At 43.4% G+C, this 15,887-nt stretch overlaps 1 protein-coding gene across 1 annotated transcript in view; it reads right to left on the bottom strand.

Annotated features, from left to right (window-relative positions):
- Positions 1 to 14,074: 14,074 nt before the first annotated feature.
- The window catches only part of txnl1 (thioredoxin-like 1), a 35,199-nt gene continuing 33,386 nt past the window's right edge, over positions 14,075 to 15,887 (bottom strand). The window contains exons 7-8 of the mRNA XM_038790558.1: positions 15,761 to 15,865; positions 14,075 to 14,637 (exon numbers count right to left, since the gene is read on the bottom strand). Coding sequence (XP_038646486.1) covers positions 14,608 to 14,637; positions 15,761 to 15,865 — 135 coding nt within the window. The 3' untranslated portion in view covers positions 14,075 to 14,607. The remainder of the gene's footprint in view (positions 14,638 to 15,760; positions 15,866 to 15,887) is intronic.

Raw genomic sequence — 15,887 nt, forward strand, 5'->3', positions numbered from 1 at the left:
ACCCCTTTTAGGAAATGTGATGATTATACTGAAACGCAGACTATGAATGGATTGCCATACTAAACACACTGCACAGGTGAGCAGATGGCCATGGCAATTTGTAACAAATAAACAGTAAAATAATATTGGAGAATGTGAACCACAGGTTTATTCTACTGCAGATCCTGACACTCTAAAGAGTTTGGATGTTTTTTTGTAAAAAGATATGCATTTATCTGTCTAGTGTTCTTTATGGCAGTTTCCAGCATAACCCATAATACGCATTGCAAATCTCATTGCCTTTTCACAGCGACTTTATTATTTCACTTTTAAATTATTTTTTCCAGCTGGATAGCTAATGCCGAAGAAACTGCAGTTGATGGTTTTATATGTTGACTGGAATATATTAATTCCTAATTATGAATAAGCCCATTGTTTTTTCTGCTAACCTTGCCAATCATATTTACTGACTTGTTAATTAAAATAAAATTTTCCATCTGCAAAGTTTGCTTGTTCAGTGTTGGAAAGGAAGCAATGTTATTTGGGGGAGTGTAACATTTATTGACACTGGAAGGTGTTATCAAGTAAATTTCCAATAAAATTAATTGCAGTGAAAAGAGTCAATGGGTTGAAAAGACATCCAGATGCATTTCTGAAGAGTTGAGGGTTTGAGTGATGTAATGGGGTGGTGGGTGGGTAAAGTAGCTGGCTTCTGAGGAAAGAATAGGCTCCCTCAGCCTAACGGTCTTTACTGTTCCTGGAAATTATCATGATTTGTTGTATGTTCATATTTATGTTGTTTGTTTGCCATCTGTACAGCATATATTTTGTCAGTAAAAATGACCTTGTCCATCAGTAAAACCAGCTTCCAAAGCGACTGCCAACTCTTCTGCACTGAAGATGCTGAGGATTGAGGGGCCATGTGACTGTGACAGCTGCTCCAGTTTTATGGTCTGCATTCAAAGAGTACATGCTGACATCTGCTGGATCATTCGAATAACTACAAATACAATCGAAAGGGTTGTAAAAAGTAATGTATTCCCCCCGATTTATAATTCATATTTTTATAATTTAAGTAAACCTGTTAGCATAGGAGCAGATGTACTATTTTGATAGTGCTAAAATGAACAGTTTTGTCCATGTTCTGCTGCTAAAATCAATGGAAATCACATAGGGCAAAATTTCACCCTCTCCCAGGTGGGTTCTGAGGCGAAGGGTTGCGTAAAATTGAACGGATGGAGGTTCCCCCCAGGAACACTCCCTCCCCCAGGAACCCCAAACCCAAATGTAATTTCACGTCTGGACGGGGTCTAAGGCGGGAAACCCACCCATTCATCTGTGAACTGGCGCCGGAATGTGGCGACTAGGGGCTTTTCACAGTACATTCATTGCAGTGTTAATGTAAGCTTACTTGTGACAATAAAGATTATTATTATTATTATTATTATTAAAGGCCGCTTAAGGGCCTTTTCCCACCCAGTCTCCATTTTTAGGTTGGTGGAAGCGGGTGCAGGGAGGGTGTGAAAGTGACAAAAAAAACCTTCCCCTATCTCGGGTGGGAAGGGGATGCGCGACTCATTCTTAAGACTCCCTCAGAGTTGGGGCACCTTCCCCTCAGAGACTTTGGAGATCCGAGACTCCCTCCCCAACCCCCCAAAACTGTGATCACCCGCCCCACCAACCCACCCAAGGCTTTCCAACGGTGCCGGGATTTAGTTCTACGCAGAGTGCTGCATTTCTGCTTCTGGCCACTTCAGTGTTGTGCCTGGCCAGGTTGGAGAACTATTGGCCAGTTACGTTGGCCGTCAGCTCTCATGGGCAGGACTTTCTTCCAAGGACGGATGGAAACCCCGTCCACTGCCAATCATTGCTCGAGTGAGTGTTCAATGGCAAGGGGAGTTTGAGCGAGAGTCGGCGGTTGTGTATTACCCGCTGACTCCCAGGGTGACTCGCCATCTTCAAAATCCTACTCAGTTTCATGGTCAGTTTGGATAATTCAGAGCGCACTGTTCTACTTTCCTGCCACTCCCCGATTGCCCTTGAGAAGGTGATGGTGTTACGGAGCGAGTTCCAGTATTCTGACCCAGCGACAGTGATGAAATGGCCATGTAGTTCCGAGTCAGGATGGTGTGTGACTTGGAGGAGAACTTGTAGGTGGTGGTGCTCCAGTGCCTTCGCATACATACATTTTTGAGGAATTCCTTGAATATAGTTTAATTGTTCAACTAGAAAATAGATTGCAGGAATGTACCTAAAAGGAGCAATGAACTTCATTCTCTGTCAATGAGTGTACAGTTACAGCTACAGCTTGTGGAATCCATTAAGCAATGTTAGCAATATCAGACACCCTGCTGAACTAACTGATTGCATTGCAATGTCGCAATTTAAAGAACAAAACTGCTAGTTGCTTTGTATTTGCTGACTGGTTCTGCCGCTTCATGTGTTGCTGTCCTTGTTGGATAGGATTAATCAAGAAATAAATAATCATTATCTTTATTTACTATTGTCAAAGGTGTGATTGTGCAATGTCATCTTGTACATTCCTCTCACAAATCTTTTGGGACTTGAGAGAGGAAACCGGAGCACCTGGAGGAAACCCACACAGACATAGGGAGAACGTGCAGGCTCCGCTCAGACAGTGACCTAAGCCAGGAAACGAATCCGGGTTCCAAAATGTTAACTATTTCTCTCTCCATAGATGTTCCTTTGCCTGTTGAGAGCATTGCCAACATTTTCTATTTTATCTACCATCAGTTCCTGGCATTTCTTCTCAAAACTCATGTATTTTATCTTGTTCAATGACATTCTTTTTGTCTGTTATCTAACTTTGTTTAGTTTGAGTATCTTCAAAATCAGATACTGTCCAATGCAGTTGATGAACTCTTCTGCCTCGTCTGAAGTGCAGGTGGAGAGGAGATAAGTGGCGCAGTATTATAATCTTGACAAAAATGTGTTGGGATCAAAGACTTACTGTCCACCTACTGATGTCTCCCACTGATCCATTGTATTCATGTTTTGCTTGCTTTAAATGTGTTGGTCAACAGCAGCTAGTGAACAGGGTTTGTGTGCAATTTTCGCGACAGTGACAACTTCAAATTCATGCTGCAACAACATTGTGAATGGGGACAGTAGGTTATGGACAGCAATCTCTATTCATAATGTCACTGGAATGGAACTTCATAATGTCACAATAGGAGGATTTCTTGTCCTTGGGCTGTCTCTTAGTCTAACCAGCAGTTTTAACAAAGAAACAAGGGAGGAATGAGTGTAATCAGTAAGTGTGCAGGCGTGGAACTATGGATGAGTGGGTGTTGAGAAGTCAACATAAGCCACTGGCACAAAGTATAAGTTGCTTATGGACATTTAAACTGAGGTGATATTAAATATTTTCCTCAACATTTAATATTTCTAATTTCAATAAAATGAAATTCAGGACAATTTAAAAAGGGAATTCATGACCATTGAAAAAAAAAGTTTTGAAACTCATGGTTATTGATATAATTAGTGAGCGGTCACATTTTAATAATTTTGGCAAAACAGTGAGTAAAATGTGGTGTAATGTCAACGGAACAGACAAACAAATTATTTGTAATATTTAGCTCTGAAATAAGCCTCTTAACTTCATCAGGATAATAAAAAGTGAGCATGGTCTCATTTTTTCTTAAAACCTTGCTAAGTTCATCAGTGATGAGTTCATGCAGAATTCAGCAGCCACAGAAATAAAAAAAGTGACTATTTTGCACCGAGGATTGCCATGTTGCTTGTTTATTGAACTTTTTAACCCAATACAATTTTTTCAGAATGAGTCTGCCAGGTATTAAAATGGAATATCTCTGCATTTTCCAATGATGGCATTTTTAAAAAATCTGTCTGATATCTATAAAGTGAACGACTAAATGTTTTTGCATGAGCTATCTGCTTCCATCTAATAGTAATCCCTTTCCAAATCTCAGCGATGTGCTCAACAGCAGTCAAAAGCTGAGATGAGGTTTGCCCCACCCCCCAGCCACACTGTCAATGGTCAAGTAACAGTTGAAGTAAATCATTTTATAGCACAGGTGGTGATCATTTAGACCATTGTGTCAGCACTGATCCCTGCAAAAGTAATTTGAATTTACTTCCTGCAATTATGAAAATGAAATGAAATAAATCGCTTATTGTCACAAGTCGGCTTCAAATGAAGTTACTGTGAAAAGCCCCTAGTCGCCACATTCCGGCGCCTGTTCGGGGAGGCTGGTACAGGAATTTAACCTGCGCTGCTTTAAAAGCCAGCTATTTAGCCCTGTGCTAAACATGTACTTTAAAAATCTTTGATTGTCAACTATTGATTTCACTTGGAGGCAAATAGATTATCCACTTGCATCTGTTTCTGATAAACCTTGTTAAAATAATTTAGTGTACAAAAGGCTTTCAACCAATTTTAAAAATCTCTTTAATTTAACCACTGATTTGAAAAACCTTTACATCGAAGTCTTAATAATTTGGAAAGGGTTCATGATAGACTGTTTCACTTGTTTCACTTGTGGGGTGGCCAAAACTAGGGGTCGTAAATACTGGTGACTAAGAAATCCAATCAGAAATTTACGAGAAACTTCTTTCTCAGAACGGCGAGAATGTGGAATTTTCTACCACAACGAATTAAGGCAAATAGTATAGATGCATTTGAAGGAAGCTCAGAAAGAAGTAGGTTATGATTGTGCGGTAGGGCAGCACGGTGGCACAGTGGTTAGCATTGCTGCCTACGGCACTGAGGACCCGGGTTCGAATCCCGGCCCTGGGTCACTGTCCGTGAGGAGTTTGCACATTCTCCCCGTGTCTGCGTGGGTTTCACCCCCACAACCCAAAGATATGCAGGGTAGGTAGATTGGCCACTCTAAATTGCCCCTTAATTGGAAAAAATAATTGGGTACTCTAAATTTTTAAAAAAATGATTGTGCGGTAGGGCAGCAGGGTGATGCAGTGGTTAGCACTGCTGTCTCACGGTTTGAGGACCCACATTCTATCCCAGCTCTGGGTCACTGTCCGTGTGGAGTTTGCACATTCTCCCCATGTTTGCGTGGGTTTCGCATCAACAACCCAAAGATGTGCAGGATAGGTGGATTGGCCACGCTAAATTGCCCCTTATTTGGTAAAAATTAATTGGGTACTTTAAATGTTTTATTTTATTTTAAATTATGGTGCGGTAAAAGAAGTAGGGTAGAAGGAGGCTTGTGGAAATCTTTACCAGTGTGGATCAGTTGGATTGAATTACCTGTTTCTGTGCTGTGCATTCTATGTAATTCAATGCACTTTTACAGAATGTCTCAGCCTGAAAATTGTACATGACAGGGAATGCAGGATGGCACACCACATCCTGAAAACTGGAGATTGAATTGCCAAAACTAATTTCAAGCAAGTCTAGGTGTTGGTTTAAATTTATCAACAAGCAACATCTAGATACCAAAGCACCCTTGAAATCAGCACTTGTGATAATCATTACTTTGTTGATTGTTTAAAAATTATTGTTGAGAGGATTACTTGCCATGAAAAATTGAATTAACATGCCTCTTCTGAACTATTTAAAAATTAAGCTATTAATCTTCTTTATTATTATCATCACAAGTAGGCTTATATTAACACTGGTGATAAACCCCACGGGAGTGTGGGGCAGCCGGAGAGGAGGTATCGAACTCGGAATGCGGGGCCGTTGGAGCGGCGAGAGCAGAGTCTGACACACACGAGGCATTTGAGGCGGCGGACCTGAATAAGGGAGGCGAGGCAGCTTAAATGGTGGGCAGAGTGTAAAGCAGCTGGAGTAGCAGGTCTGATGGCAGAATGTAAAGCAGCTGGGCCAGTGAGACTGAGGTCAGTGTTTGAAGCACCGGAGCGGTGGGACTGGGCCTAGAACACGAGGCAGCTGGATCAGCGAGGCTGGGTCCAGTGCACAATGCAGCCGAAGTAGCGGTGTTAAGCTGAACACGACACAGGTGAAGGCGGCATGTAGAGGGGTCGTCACACATTGGGTGGCTCCTACTTAAGGCGTAAATGTTTTTTTTTTTCTTTTTAGGACATTTTAATTCCCACTCCTGGGGGCAATTCATGAAGAATTAAGAAGCTGTAACGAAGGCGAAAGATGTCCAAAGGCCAGAGGAAAACATCAGCGAGGAAGGGAGAGAATGAGAGCTCACCATCAAGAGTGAGGACCAGCCCGGAGGAGCTGACAAGATGGCGGTGACGGGGCCGCTGGGTGGAGCCGCACTGCTTACAGCAGAGAGGATGGCTGAGGTCGTGTCTCTTGAGCTCGAAAAGCATTCGCAAAACATATGGATGAGAAAGGAGATGGTGATAGCATTGAAGGCGTTGGTAGAGAAAGCAATTGCCCCGGTGAGGGCAGCTGTTGCAAAGGCGTGGCCGAGGCGACGGAACAGAGTGAGAAGATGAAGGGAGTGGAAGAGGCCATGTCGCAGGACAGCAATCAGCTCACCTCAAAGCTGCAGGATATGGAGAACCCCCCGAGACAACAAAATCTGAGGATTGTGGATCTGCCCGATGGAGTGGAGGGTCCGAGGCCGACAGAGTACTTTGCCAAGATGTTGGCAGAACTGATGTGTATGGTCCAAATTGGGATGCTGCAGGGTTTGCAAAGTTGTGGGGCTATCCCCGACTTGGGAGTCACATGAATTGATAGTGAGTGGAGACTGGAATCTGGTGCAGGACCAAATTGGACAGGTCACGACCGTGATCACTTACCCAGTCAGGGGGAGCGAAGGCGTTGGCTGGGCTAATGGTGGAAATGGGAGTGGACCCTTGTAGGTTCTTGCACCCAGGGGGAGCGGGAGTATTCTTTATTCTCTTCAGTTCATAAGGCCTATTTGCAGATAAGATTTCTTTGGGGTGGGGAAGTCACTGTTGGCCGGAATCAAGGGATTGGAATATTCAGCAATTGCGATATCGGGCCATGCGCCACACTGGGTTGATATGGTGTTGGAGAAGAGAATACTGCAGCAGCGGAGATTGGATGTGGGGCTGTTGGGAGACCGAGGATTTTGTGATAAGATTGGAAAAGTGATTGAGGAATATGTGCAGTTTAATTGTATGGGTGAGGTCTCGCAGGCGGTGGTATGGGAAGCTTTGAAGGCAGTGGTGGGGGTGGGGGAGTGATATTGTTTATGGCAAAGGGGGATAAGGAGGAGAGGGTGGAGCGGCAACGATTAATAGATGAGATGTTGGAATTGGCAGGAGGTTTGCAGAGGATGTAGATCCAACACTTGGAAAAGGAAGGAGTTGCAGGCGAGTTCCGACCGGCTATACACAAGGAGGGCGGAGTGCCAATTGAGGCGGGCGAGGGGAGCGGTCTATGAGTATGGAGAGACCTTTGGAAGGAGGCAGCAGCGAGGGAAATTGTTCAGGTTCGGGATGAGACAAGGAAGTTGGTGGTGGCTCTGGATGAGATTAATAGGGTGTTTGAGGAGTTCTATGAGAATGTCTAGAGCTCGGGGGAGGATCGGGGAATGCAGGAATTCCTGGATGGTTTGGAATATCTAAGGTTGGGGGAGGAGGATAGGATCACATTGGCAGGGGTGATAGGGGAGCAGGAGATAAAGGATGCGATTGGGAGGATGCAGTCGGGAAAGGTAACAAGGCCAGATGAGTTTCCAGTGGAGTACTATAAAAAATTTAGGGATAAGCTGGCACTGCTGATGGTGGGGATGTTTGAGGAGGTGATAGGGAAGCGGGTGTTGCCACAGACTTTGAGGCAGGCATCGATCTCCTTGTTGCTCAATAAGGATAAAGATCCGACAGAGTGTGGGTCGTATAGGCCCATATCACTCTTGAATGTAGATGCAAAGGTGTTGACGAAGGTGTTGGTGGGTAGGTTGGAGGAGTGCCTACCAAAGGTGATAGGGTAAGATCAGACGGCGTTTATAAGAGGGAGGGAGCTTTTTACAAACATTAGGAGGGTTCTGAATGTAGTTATGGCACCAGCGGAGGGGAGGGAGACAGAGGTAGTAGTGGCACTGGACACCGAGAAGGCATATGACTGGATAGAGTGGAGGTATTTGATGGCGGTTTAGGAGCGGTTCGGGATTGGGCCGCGATTTGTGGATTGGGTAAAATTACTTTAAAGGGAGCAGAGGGCGAGTGTCCGCACGAATAACATGAATTCTGAATATTTTTCTCTACATCGAGGTACGAGGCAGGGGTGTCCTCTGTCCCCCATTTGTTTGTGCTTGTGATCGAGCCTTTGGCTATCGCGTTGAGAAGTTCGGGGGTGTGGAGGGGGATAGCGCGGGGGGAGGTGGAGCATAGGGTACCTTTGTACGCACATGAATTACTATTGTAAGTGTTGGAACCCAGTGCATCGATGGGTGGTATATTGGAGCTGTTTCGAGTGTTTGAGTCTTTCTCAGGGTATAAACAAAAAAATGTTATGGTGTCCCAGTCGGGGGTGGGTGCAGGGGTTGCGGGGGGGCTGCCACTCCATAAGGAGGTAACCCACTTTAGATAACTGGGGGTGCAGGTAGCACGAGATTGGGGAGAGCTCCGTAGATATAACATCACTGGTTTGTTGGAGAGCATGAAAGCAGATTTGGCAAGATGGAATTGTCTTCCTCGATCACTGGCAGGTCGGGTGCAGGCAATTAAGATGAACGTATTGCTGTGGTTTCAATTCATTTTTCAGTGCCAGCCGATCTTTTTATCAAAGATGTTTTTTAAGGAAGTAGAAAAGATGATTACCTTGTTTATTTGGGGAGGGTAAAGTGGCTAGGATTAAGAAGGTGCTGTTGCAGAGAGAACGGCAGTCAGGGGGGTTGGGTCTCCCAAATTTATTGTATTATTACTGGGCGGTGAATGCTGAGAAGGTGTGCGGCTGGGTGGGGGATGAGGGAGGGGGGTTGGGTGAAGAACGGAGGAGAGGCTATGCAGAAGGTCAGGGTTGGCAACAGCGCTGCTTCCAATGGCCCCATGGAAATACTCAGGGAGTCCGTGCTAACGGAAACACTAAAGTTCTGGAGGCAGTTGCGCCAGAAATTTAGGTTGTGGGCAGGATCAAGGGAAATCATGATTCGTGGGAATCATAGATTTGAACCAGGAAGGTGGGATGGGAATTTTCCGAGATGGGAGGAGGGGGGAAGTAAGGGTATTAAAGGATTTGTTTCTGCGAGGCCGGTTTGTGAAGTTGGAGGAGCTGGGGGGGGGGGGGGGGGGGGGGGGGGGGGAGTTCAGCAGGGGGAGATGTTTAGGTATGTGCAGGTCCAAATTTTGCCAGGAAGGAGGTACAGAGCTTTCTGATTCCATGGCCCCCACACTATTGGAAGATATATTGACGTGGGGGAATTGGAGAAAGGGGTGGTGTCGGCGATTTATAGGGTCATTCTGGGAGAAGATAAGGTATCACTGGATGGGATTAAGGCAAAGTAGGAGGAATAATTGGAGGGGCATGGAGGAAGGTTTGTGGTGTTGAGGTGCTTCGGAGGGTGAATGCATCAATTTCATGTGTGAGGTTGGGGCTGATAGTTGAAGGCAGTGTATAGAGTGCACCTCACAAGGACGAGGATGAACTGACTTTTTGAGGGGGTGGAGGATGTATGTGAACTTTGTTGGGGGGGGGGGGGAGAAATCACGTTCATATGTTTTGGTCCTGCCCAAAACTGGAAGGGCAATGGAGGGAGGTCCTTAGGATAATCTCAAAGGTGGTGCACAAGACTCGAATCAGGTCCTTTACAAGCTAAATTTGGAGTGTCAGATTGGCCAGGGTTGGAAGCAGGTGCAGAAGCAGATGTCTTAGCCTTCGCCTCGCTGATTGTCCAAAGATGGATTCTGTGGGGTGGAGGTCGGCTTTGGTTCGGGCTGGAAAGTGGAGCTGAATCCACCAAAGATCAGCCATGATCTCATTGAATGGTGGAGTAGACTTGAAGGGTCAGGTGGCCTACTCCTGCTCCTAGTTCTTACGTATTTTCATGAATTTAATGCCATCGAACAAAGGGGAGTGGTTGGAACGTATAAATTAATTATGATTCTTTTTCATTGTGTTTTATCTGCAAAATGTTGGGAGCTGTTGGCCTGAGGATTGCCATTGTATTTGTTATTATTGTTAATTATTTGTTGTACATATGAAAATATGAAAGAGAATAAAAAGTGTTTTTTTTAAAAAAGGCTTGCATTTATATGGTCCTTTCACTATCATCGGATGGTAAATGCACCCTACAGCCAAAGAAGTACCTTTGAAGCCGAGAACGGGCTGTAGATGGATATGGGAAGCGGCTGATGGACAAAACATGAAATACATCAATGGTAATTTGGGTACAGCTTTTCAGGGCTTCCTACCAACAAAGCTGCCATGCCTGGACAACACCCACTGTTACAAGACTTTAATTCTCGGTCTCAGTGCCAGGACCCAGTTGTCTCCCCACCCACAAATCTCCTCTCAACTGCAAGCTAAGTCAGTGTTCCATAAGAGACTAAGACTGGCAGCTAATCTGAATGGTAATTCAACAGTCCTCTACAGGCATGTCAATAGTAAAAGGGTGGTAAAAAGCATGGGGTGGATTAGGAATCAAAAAGATGATTTACACATGAAGGCAGAGGTCTTGGCTAAGTCGCAAACGATTGTGGTTGAAGAGGCAGCTCAGATACTGGATGGATTTAAATTTGATCAGGAGGTATTGAATACATTGACTGCACTGAAAGCTGATCAAGACCCCATGAGATGTAGCCAAGTACATGGAGGGAAGTGAAGGTAGAAATTGCAGAGGCAATGGCCATAATTTTTCAGTCTTACTTAGGATCACAGGTAGTGCCAGAGGAATGGAGAATTGCAAATGATATACAAAATTGCCACTTGGGAAAATGCAAGTGATTAAGGAAAACCATATGGATTTGCAAATGGAAAATTGTGTTTAACTTGGAGCTTTTTAAAATATTAATGGAGGTTGATGAGGGTAATGCTTTTGATCGAGTGTACCTGGACTTCCAAAAGGTAATTGGTAAGTGCTCACAAGCCTGTTCTGCCACAATAAAGAGCTCATGGAATAAGAGCCAGAAGCAGCATGGATATTAAGTTGACTGAGCAATGGGGTCAGTGTTGGTGAATGGTTGTTTTGAGCACTGGAGGAATGTTTGTAGGTGTCCCCCGGGCATCTGTGTTAAGACCCCTGCTCCTCCCTGATGTATGTTTATGATGCAAACCTTCAGGACAATTCAAAATTTGCAGATGCCACAAAACATAAGTGAACTGTAAGGGGGTTAGTATAGAACTTCTAAGGGACATAGACAGGGTGATGAAACAGGCAGACGAAATTCAATGCTGAGAAATGTGATGTGATTAAGTTTGATGGAAAGAAACCAGAGAAAGGGTACAATTCTCAAGAGGGTGCAAGAACAGAGGGACTTGGGTGTACGTGTACGTAAGTCGTTGAAGGTGGCAGGACACCTTGAGAGAGTGGTTAATAAAGCATACAACAACCTGAAGTTATTAACATGGACATAGACAATAAAAACAAGGAATGTTAAAGCTGTACAAAACACTGGTTCGGCTTAACTGGAGCCAAGTGGTAACGTCACTGGATTAGAATTCCAGAGACCCAGGGTAATGCTCTGGGGACCTAGGTTTGAATCCCACCAAAGCAGATGGTGAAATTTGAATTGAATAAAAATCTGGAAATAAAAGTCTGATGATGACCATGAAATCATTGTCGAATGTTGAAAAATCCCATCTGGATCACCAACGTCCTTTAGGGAAGCATCATTAGCTGGTCTGGCCTTCATAGAATTTACAGTGCAGGAGTCGTCCATTTGGCCCATCGAGCCTGAACCGGCCCTTGGAAATACCACCCCAATTAAGCCCACATCTGTAACCCAAACTAACTTTTTTTTGGATACAAAGGGCAATTTAGAATAGCTAATCCGCATAACCTACACATCTTTGGACTGTGGGAGGAAACCAGAGCATCCGGAGGAAACCCACGCAGACACAGGGAGAACGTGCAGACTCCGCACAAACATTGACCCAAGCCGGGATTCGAACCTGGGACCCTGGAGCTGTGAAACTACTGTGCTAACCACTGTGCTACCGTGCTGGCATTGTTCTGCATTACAAGCCAGCTGTTGGGCCCACTGTGCAAACCAGACCCTTTGCCTCAAACTTCCCGGTGGAAGATATCAGCAGCATACCAGAACTTCGAGGGAGTCAGGGGGCAGAGGTGCGTACAGTAGCCATCACTAAGGAGGTTTTGTTGAAGCTGAAAGGTCTGATCATAAGAAGACAAGAAATAATAATAATCTTTATTGTCACAAGTAGGCTTACATTAACACTGCAATTAAATTACTGTGAAAAGCCCTTAGTCGCCACATTCCAGCGCCTTTTCAGGTACAGAGGGAGAATTCAGAACGTCCAAATTACCTAGCAGCACGTCTTTTGGGAATTGTGGGAGGAAACCGGAGCACACCGGAGGAAACCCATGCAGACAGGGAGAATGTGCAGACTCCACACAGACAGTGACCCAAGCCAGGAATCGAACCTGGGTCAGAGGCCTGGTGGACTCAACAATTTAATGGACTACTTAAGAAAAGCAAGTGTTTTCTTTGGTATCCTGGCCAATATGTATTCCTTAATCTCTTAGACAACACCTTCCAAACAGGACCGCTACAATCTAGGACAAGAGCAATAGATACACGGGAACCCCACCATCTGGAGGTTCCCCTCCAAGTCACTCACCACCCGGACTTGGAAATATATCACCGTTCCTTCACTATCACTGGGTCAAAATCCTGGAACTCCCTCCCTAACAGCACTGTGGGTGTACCTAGACCACATGGACTGCAGTGATTCAAGAACGCAGGTCACCGCCACCTTTTCAAGGGCAATAAATGCTGACTAACCAACGATGCCCACACCCCATAAAGGAATAAAAATAAAATCACAAGAACAGATTACCTGGTCGTAATCACATTGTTATTTGTGGGCGCATGCTGTGAAAAACTGGCTGCCATGTTTCCCACATCATAAATGTGACTACACTTCAAAATAAAGTGCAACATGCTTTGGAATGTCCTTTGAAAGACAAGATATAAATGCAAGTTAATCTTTTCTTTATAACCATACCAATTAGTCAAGTACATCTCTACTTGTCTTCCAATGTTCCTTAGACATCAGTTTGCATCAATCAAGTAGTGCAATCCAGAAATTAACCTTGCAAGAAAAAAAAAACAATTTCCATACACTCTCCACCTCCTTCCAGCTGCTATCTTTTTGCCAATTACTTTGAATCAGAGACTTCGATTACCGATCCATTTGTCAGAGGAAACAGCTTCTCCCTACTCAAAATCCCCCAATATTAAAGTATTTCATTAGGTCTCCTCTTAAACATCACTACCCGAAGAACAGTCCCAGCTTTGCCAACCTCTCGACATAATTGAAGAACTCACCCTTGGTAAACCTCCCTTGAAACATCTGACATTCTCCTTGAAATATGCTGTCCAGAATTGTACTATATACTGTAGTTGTAGTTTGTTATAATCCAGCAGGACTTCCTTGTTTTTGTCCTCTGCCTTTATATGCAAAGTCAAGTGTCCAATGCATTTTTTTCTTACTTACCTCATCAACTTTTTCGGAAAACTTCAAACATTTGCGACTAAGCAGATTGAGCCTCTTTTTGCAACCCCTCAAAAAATACAATTTAGATAACGTTTTCTCTCCCTGGTGTTTTAAGTCAAACACATTACTTTATACTTAGTATTAAACTGCATCTGCCATGTGTCTGCCCACAAAGCATTTAACGACATCCTGAGGTAGTGAGAGGGGCCGTACAAATTCAAATATTGTGAATCCCTTCTGGCAAGGAACCTAAAAGGGTACAGTATTCTATTTGTGTTTATGGAAGTTTATGTTCTATGGGGCAATGACCATAAAAGTGCACAAGACATCTTGAACATTCCTGCTGCAAGGTAACCATTCTTCAAGTATTAAACGCTTATGACACTCTGCATTGATCTTTCAACATTCTTCATAGTCAGTCAAAGTAGAGAAGAAGCATGATACGATTACCCAGGTAAAGTTTGGACTAGACCAAGCCGTAACGTAAATAGTGTATAAAGTGTAATTTACCACGAAAAATCAATATCCAAGTGCATCTTTAATATGTCCACAGTAAATTATTTTTTAAAAAAATCACAATCAGTTGGCACAATTAGGTAAACGTTATTTTAATTATCCAACACTATTCGTATTAGTCAACAGACAGCAGGTGCAGTCAGGTTTATATCTCAAATTTGGAGGAAACAACTACCAGCTTACCACTGGAATCCATGTGACACGAAGATCTGGAAAGTACCACCACATTTAGGTTGGCTAGTTACAGCAAGGTTAAGTGCACAACTTTAACTTTCAGGTGCATTCCAAGGTGACTTCCAGAATGACTAATTCTCATTTTGCAGAAAATAATTAAACCAGTTCATCACAATCAAGAATAATCCACAAAATATTTTGAACTTAACAATGATTTGCTTGGAAGTCTGGAAGCAAGAGATTTTAGTGAACCAAATCAAGAGTCATGGTATTGATGATATTGCAAGAATCCAGAAAACACAGTATTGGCCAAATGTGGTCTTATCAACACAGTCAGCATTCCCAGTCTTTCCTTCATTCGGTTAGTGGCTTTCTCCTTTCTTTCCAGCAATCTAGGAAAATAAATTAAAAGTGCATTTATTTTATGATAAATTCTACCATTGAACACTTCAAATGTTAAGCTTTGAATATAAATCTGCCTTTTCAATTTACCGAGAATTCCGCCCCTCCCCCCCCGCGGATTAATTGGCACAATCTGGCATGTCGCAGTTTACTGAAATAATGATTTTAAATCAAAAGGGGGGGGGATCGTTGCACATTCTTAATATTAGCAACTACATATCTCCAACAAATGTCTTTTGATTGCAGCCAGAACTTCATCCAGTTTCTTCCACGACCCACTGCCCCAGGGTTAAAAGCCAATAATACTCCACTGCTACAGCAGCTAAACATAATTGATCTGTCATGTGTTAAGTTGTCAAATCAGTGGGGACTCAAAATCACCGACCATGCCACCATGATAGGTTTGATGTAAAAATCCACAGCCATTGTTTTTGTCACCATTATTTATTTTTGAGCAAGTTGCACTTTGTCCCTTCACTTTTCTCCATTTGATTTCTCATGACTGCGCATCTTCTGTAGCCATGACACATCTCAACATTCAACCCAATATTTTAGATGCACAAGAGTAACCCAACAATGTTGTCATCAAGGTAGCCAATTCTGAAAGTTATTAGGGCATGTCTTGAACAAACAATTCTAACAATTGTGAAATAGCAGAATTATGCAATAGCATAAAGGGCCATGTTTATGAATTACACCAAAGTTGCAATGATCACTAGCTCATTTTAATGGTTTCTGGATCTCTCCAGTTAGATCTAATAATCAGGTCTGACCCAAGAATATCCAAGGCAGTGAAGACAAGAGTTTATTATTCTTTGTCACATTAGCTAGTAACCAAGAAACATATTTCCATACAATTACCATCCACCAGCCCTTTACTCAAAAAAATTTCAAAGATTTTAGAGGCACAGCTTTCAATGGGCATTGAATCTGAATTGCTGCCTTTCTCCTCACGCAGTCACAAGTTGGGCGATATGCAGTGTAGCCTCCTGTCTTAGCTATTCAGTTTGACCAGCTGGATGCAATAACTAGGTACATGGAAAGTGCCAGATGCACCCACTAGTTCAGTGACTTCAAGACATTAAATCTCAAGTATTTATTGGTAAAACTTACTCGTCTGAAGTCCAACATGTTTGTGGTTTGCACAGGGGTTCCAATAAATGCAAGGTAATTAATTCTTGTGGTGTCCTCATCACCCTGGTTTGATTTGATAAAAAGCTGGAAACAAAAAGTGAATGGC

The sequence above is a fragment of the Scyliorhinus canicula genome, chromosome 3, assembly GCF_902713615.1.
Source record: "Scyliorhinus canicula chromosome 3, sScyCan1.1, whole genome shotgun sequence".
Lineage (NCBI taxonomy): Eukaryota > Metazoa > Chordata > Chondrichthyes > Carcharhiniformes > Scyliorhinidae > Scyliorhinus > Scyliorhinus canicula.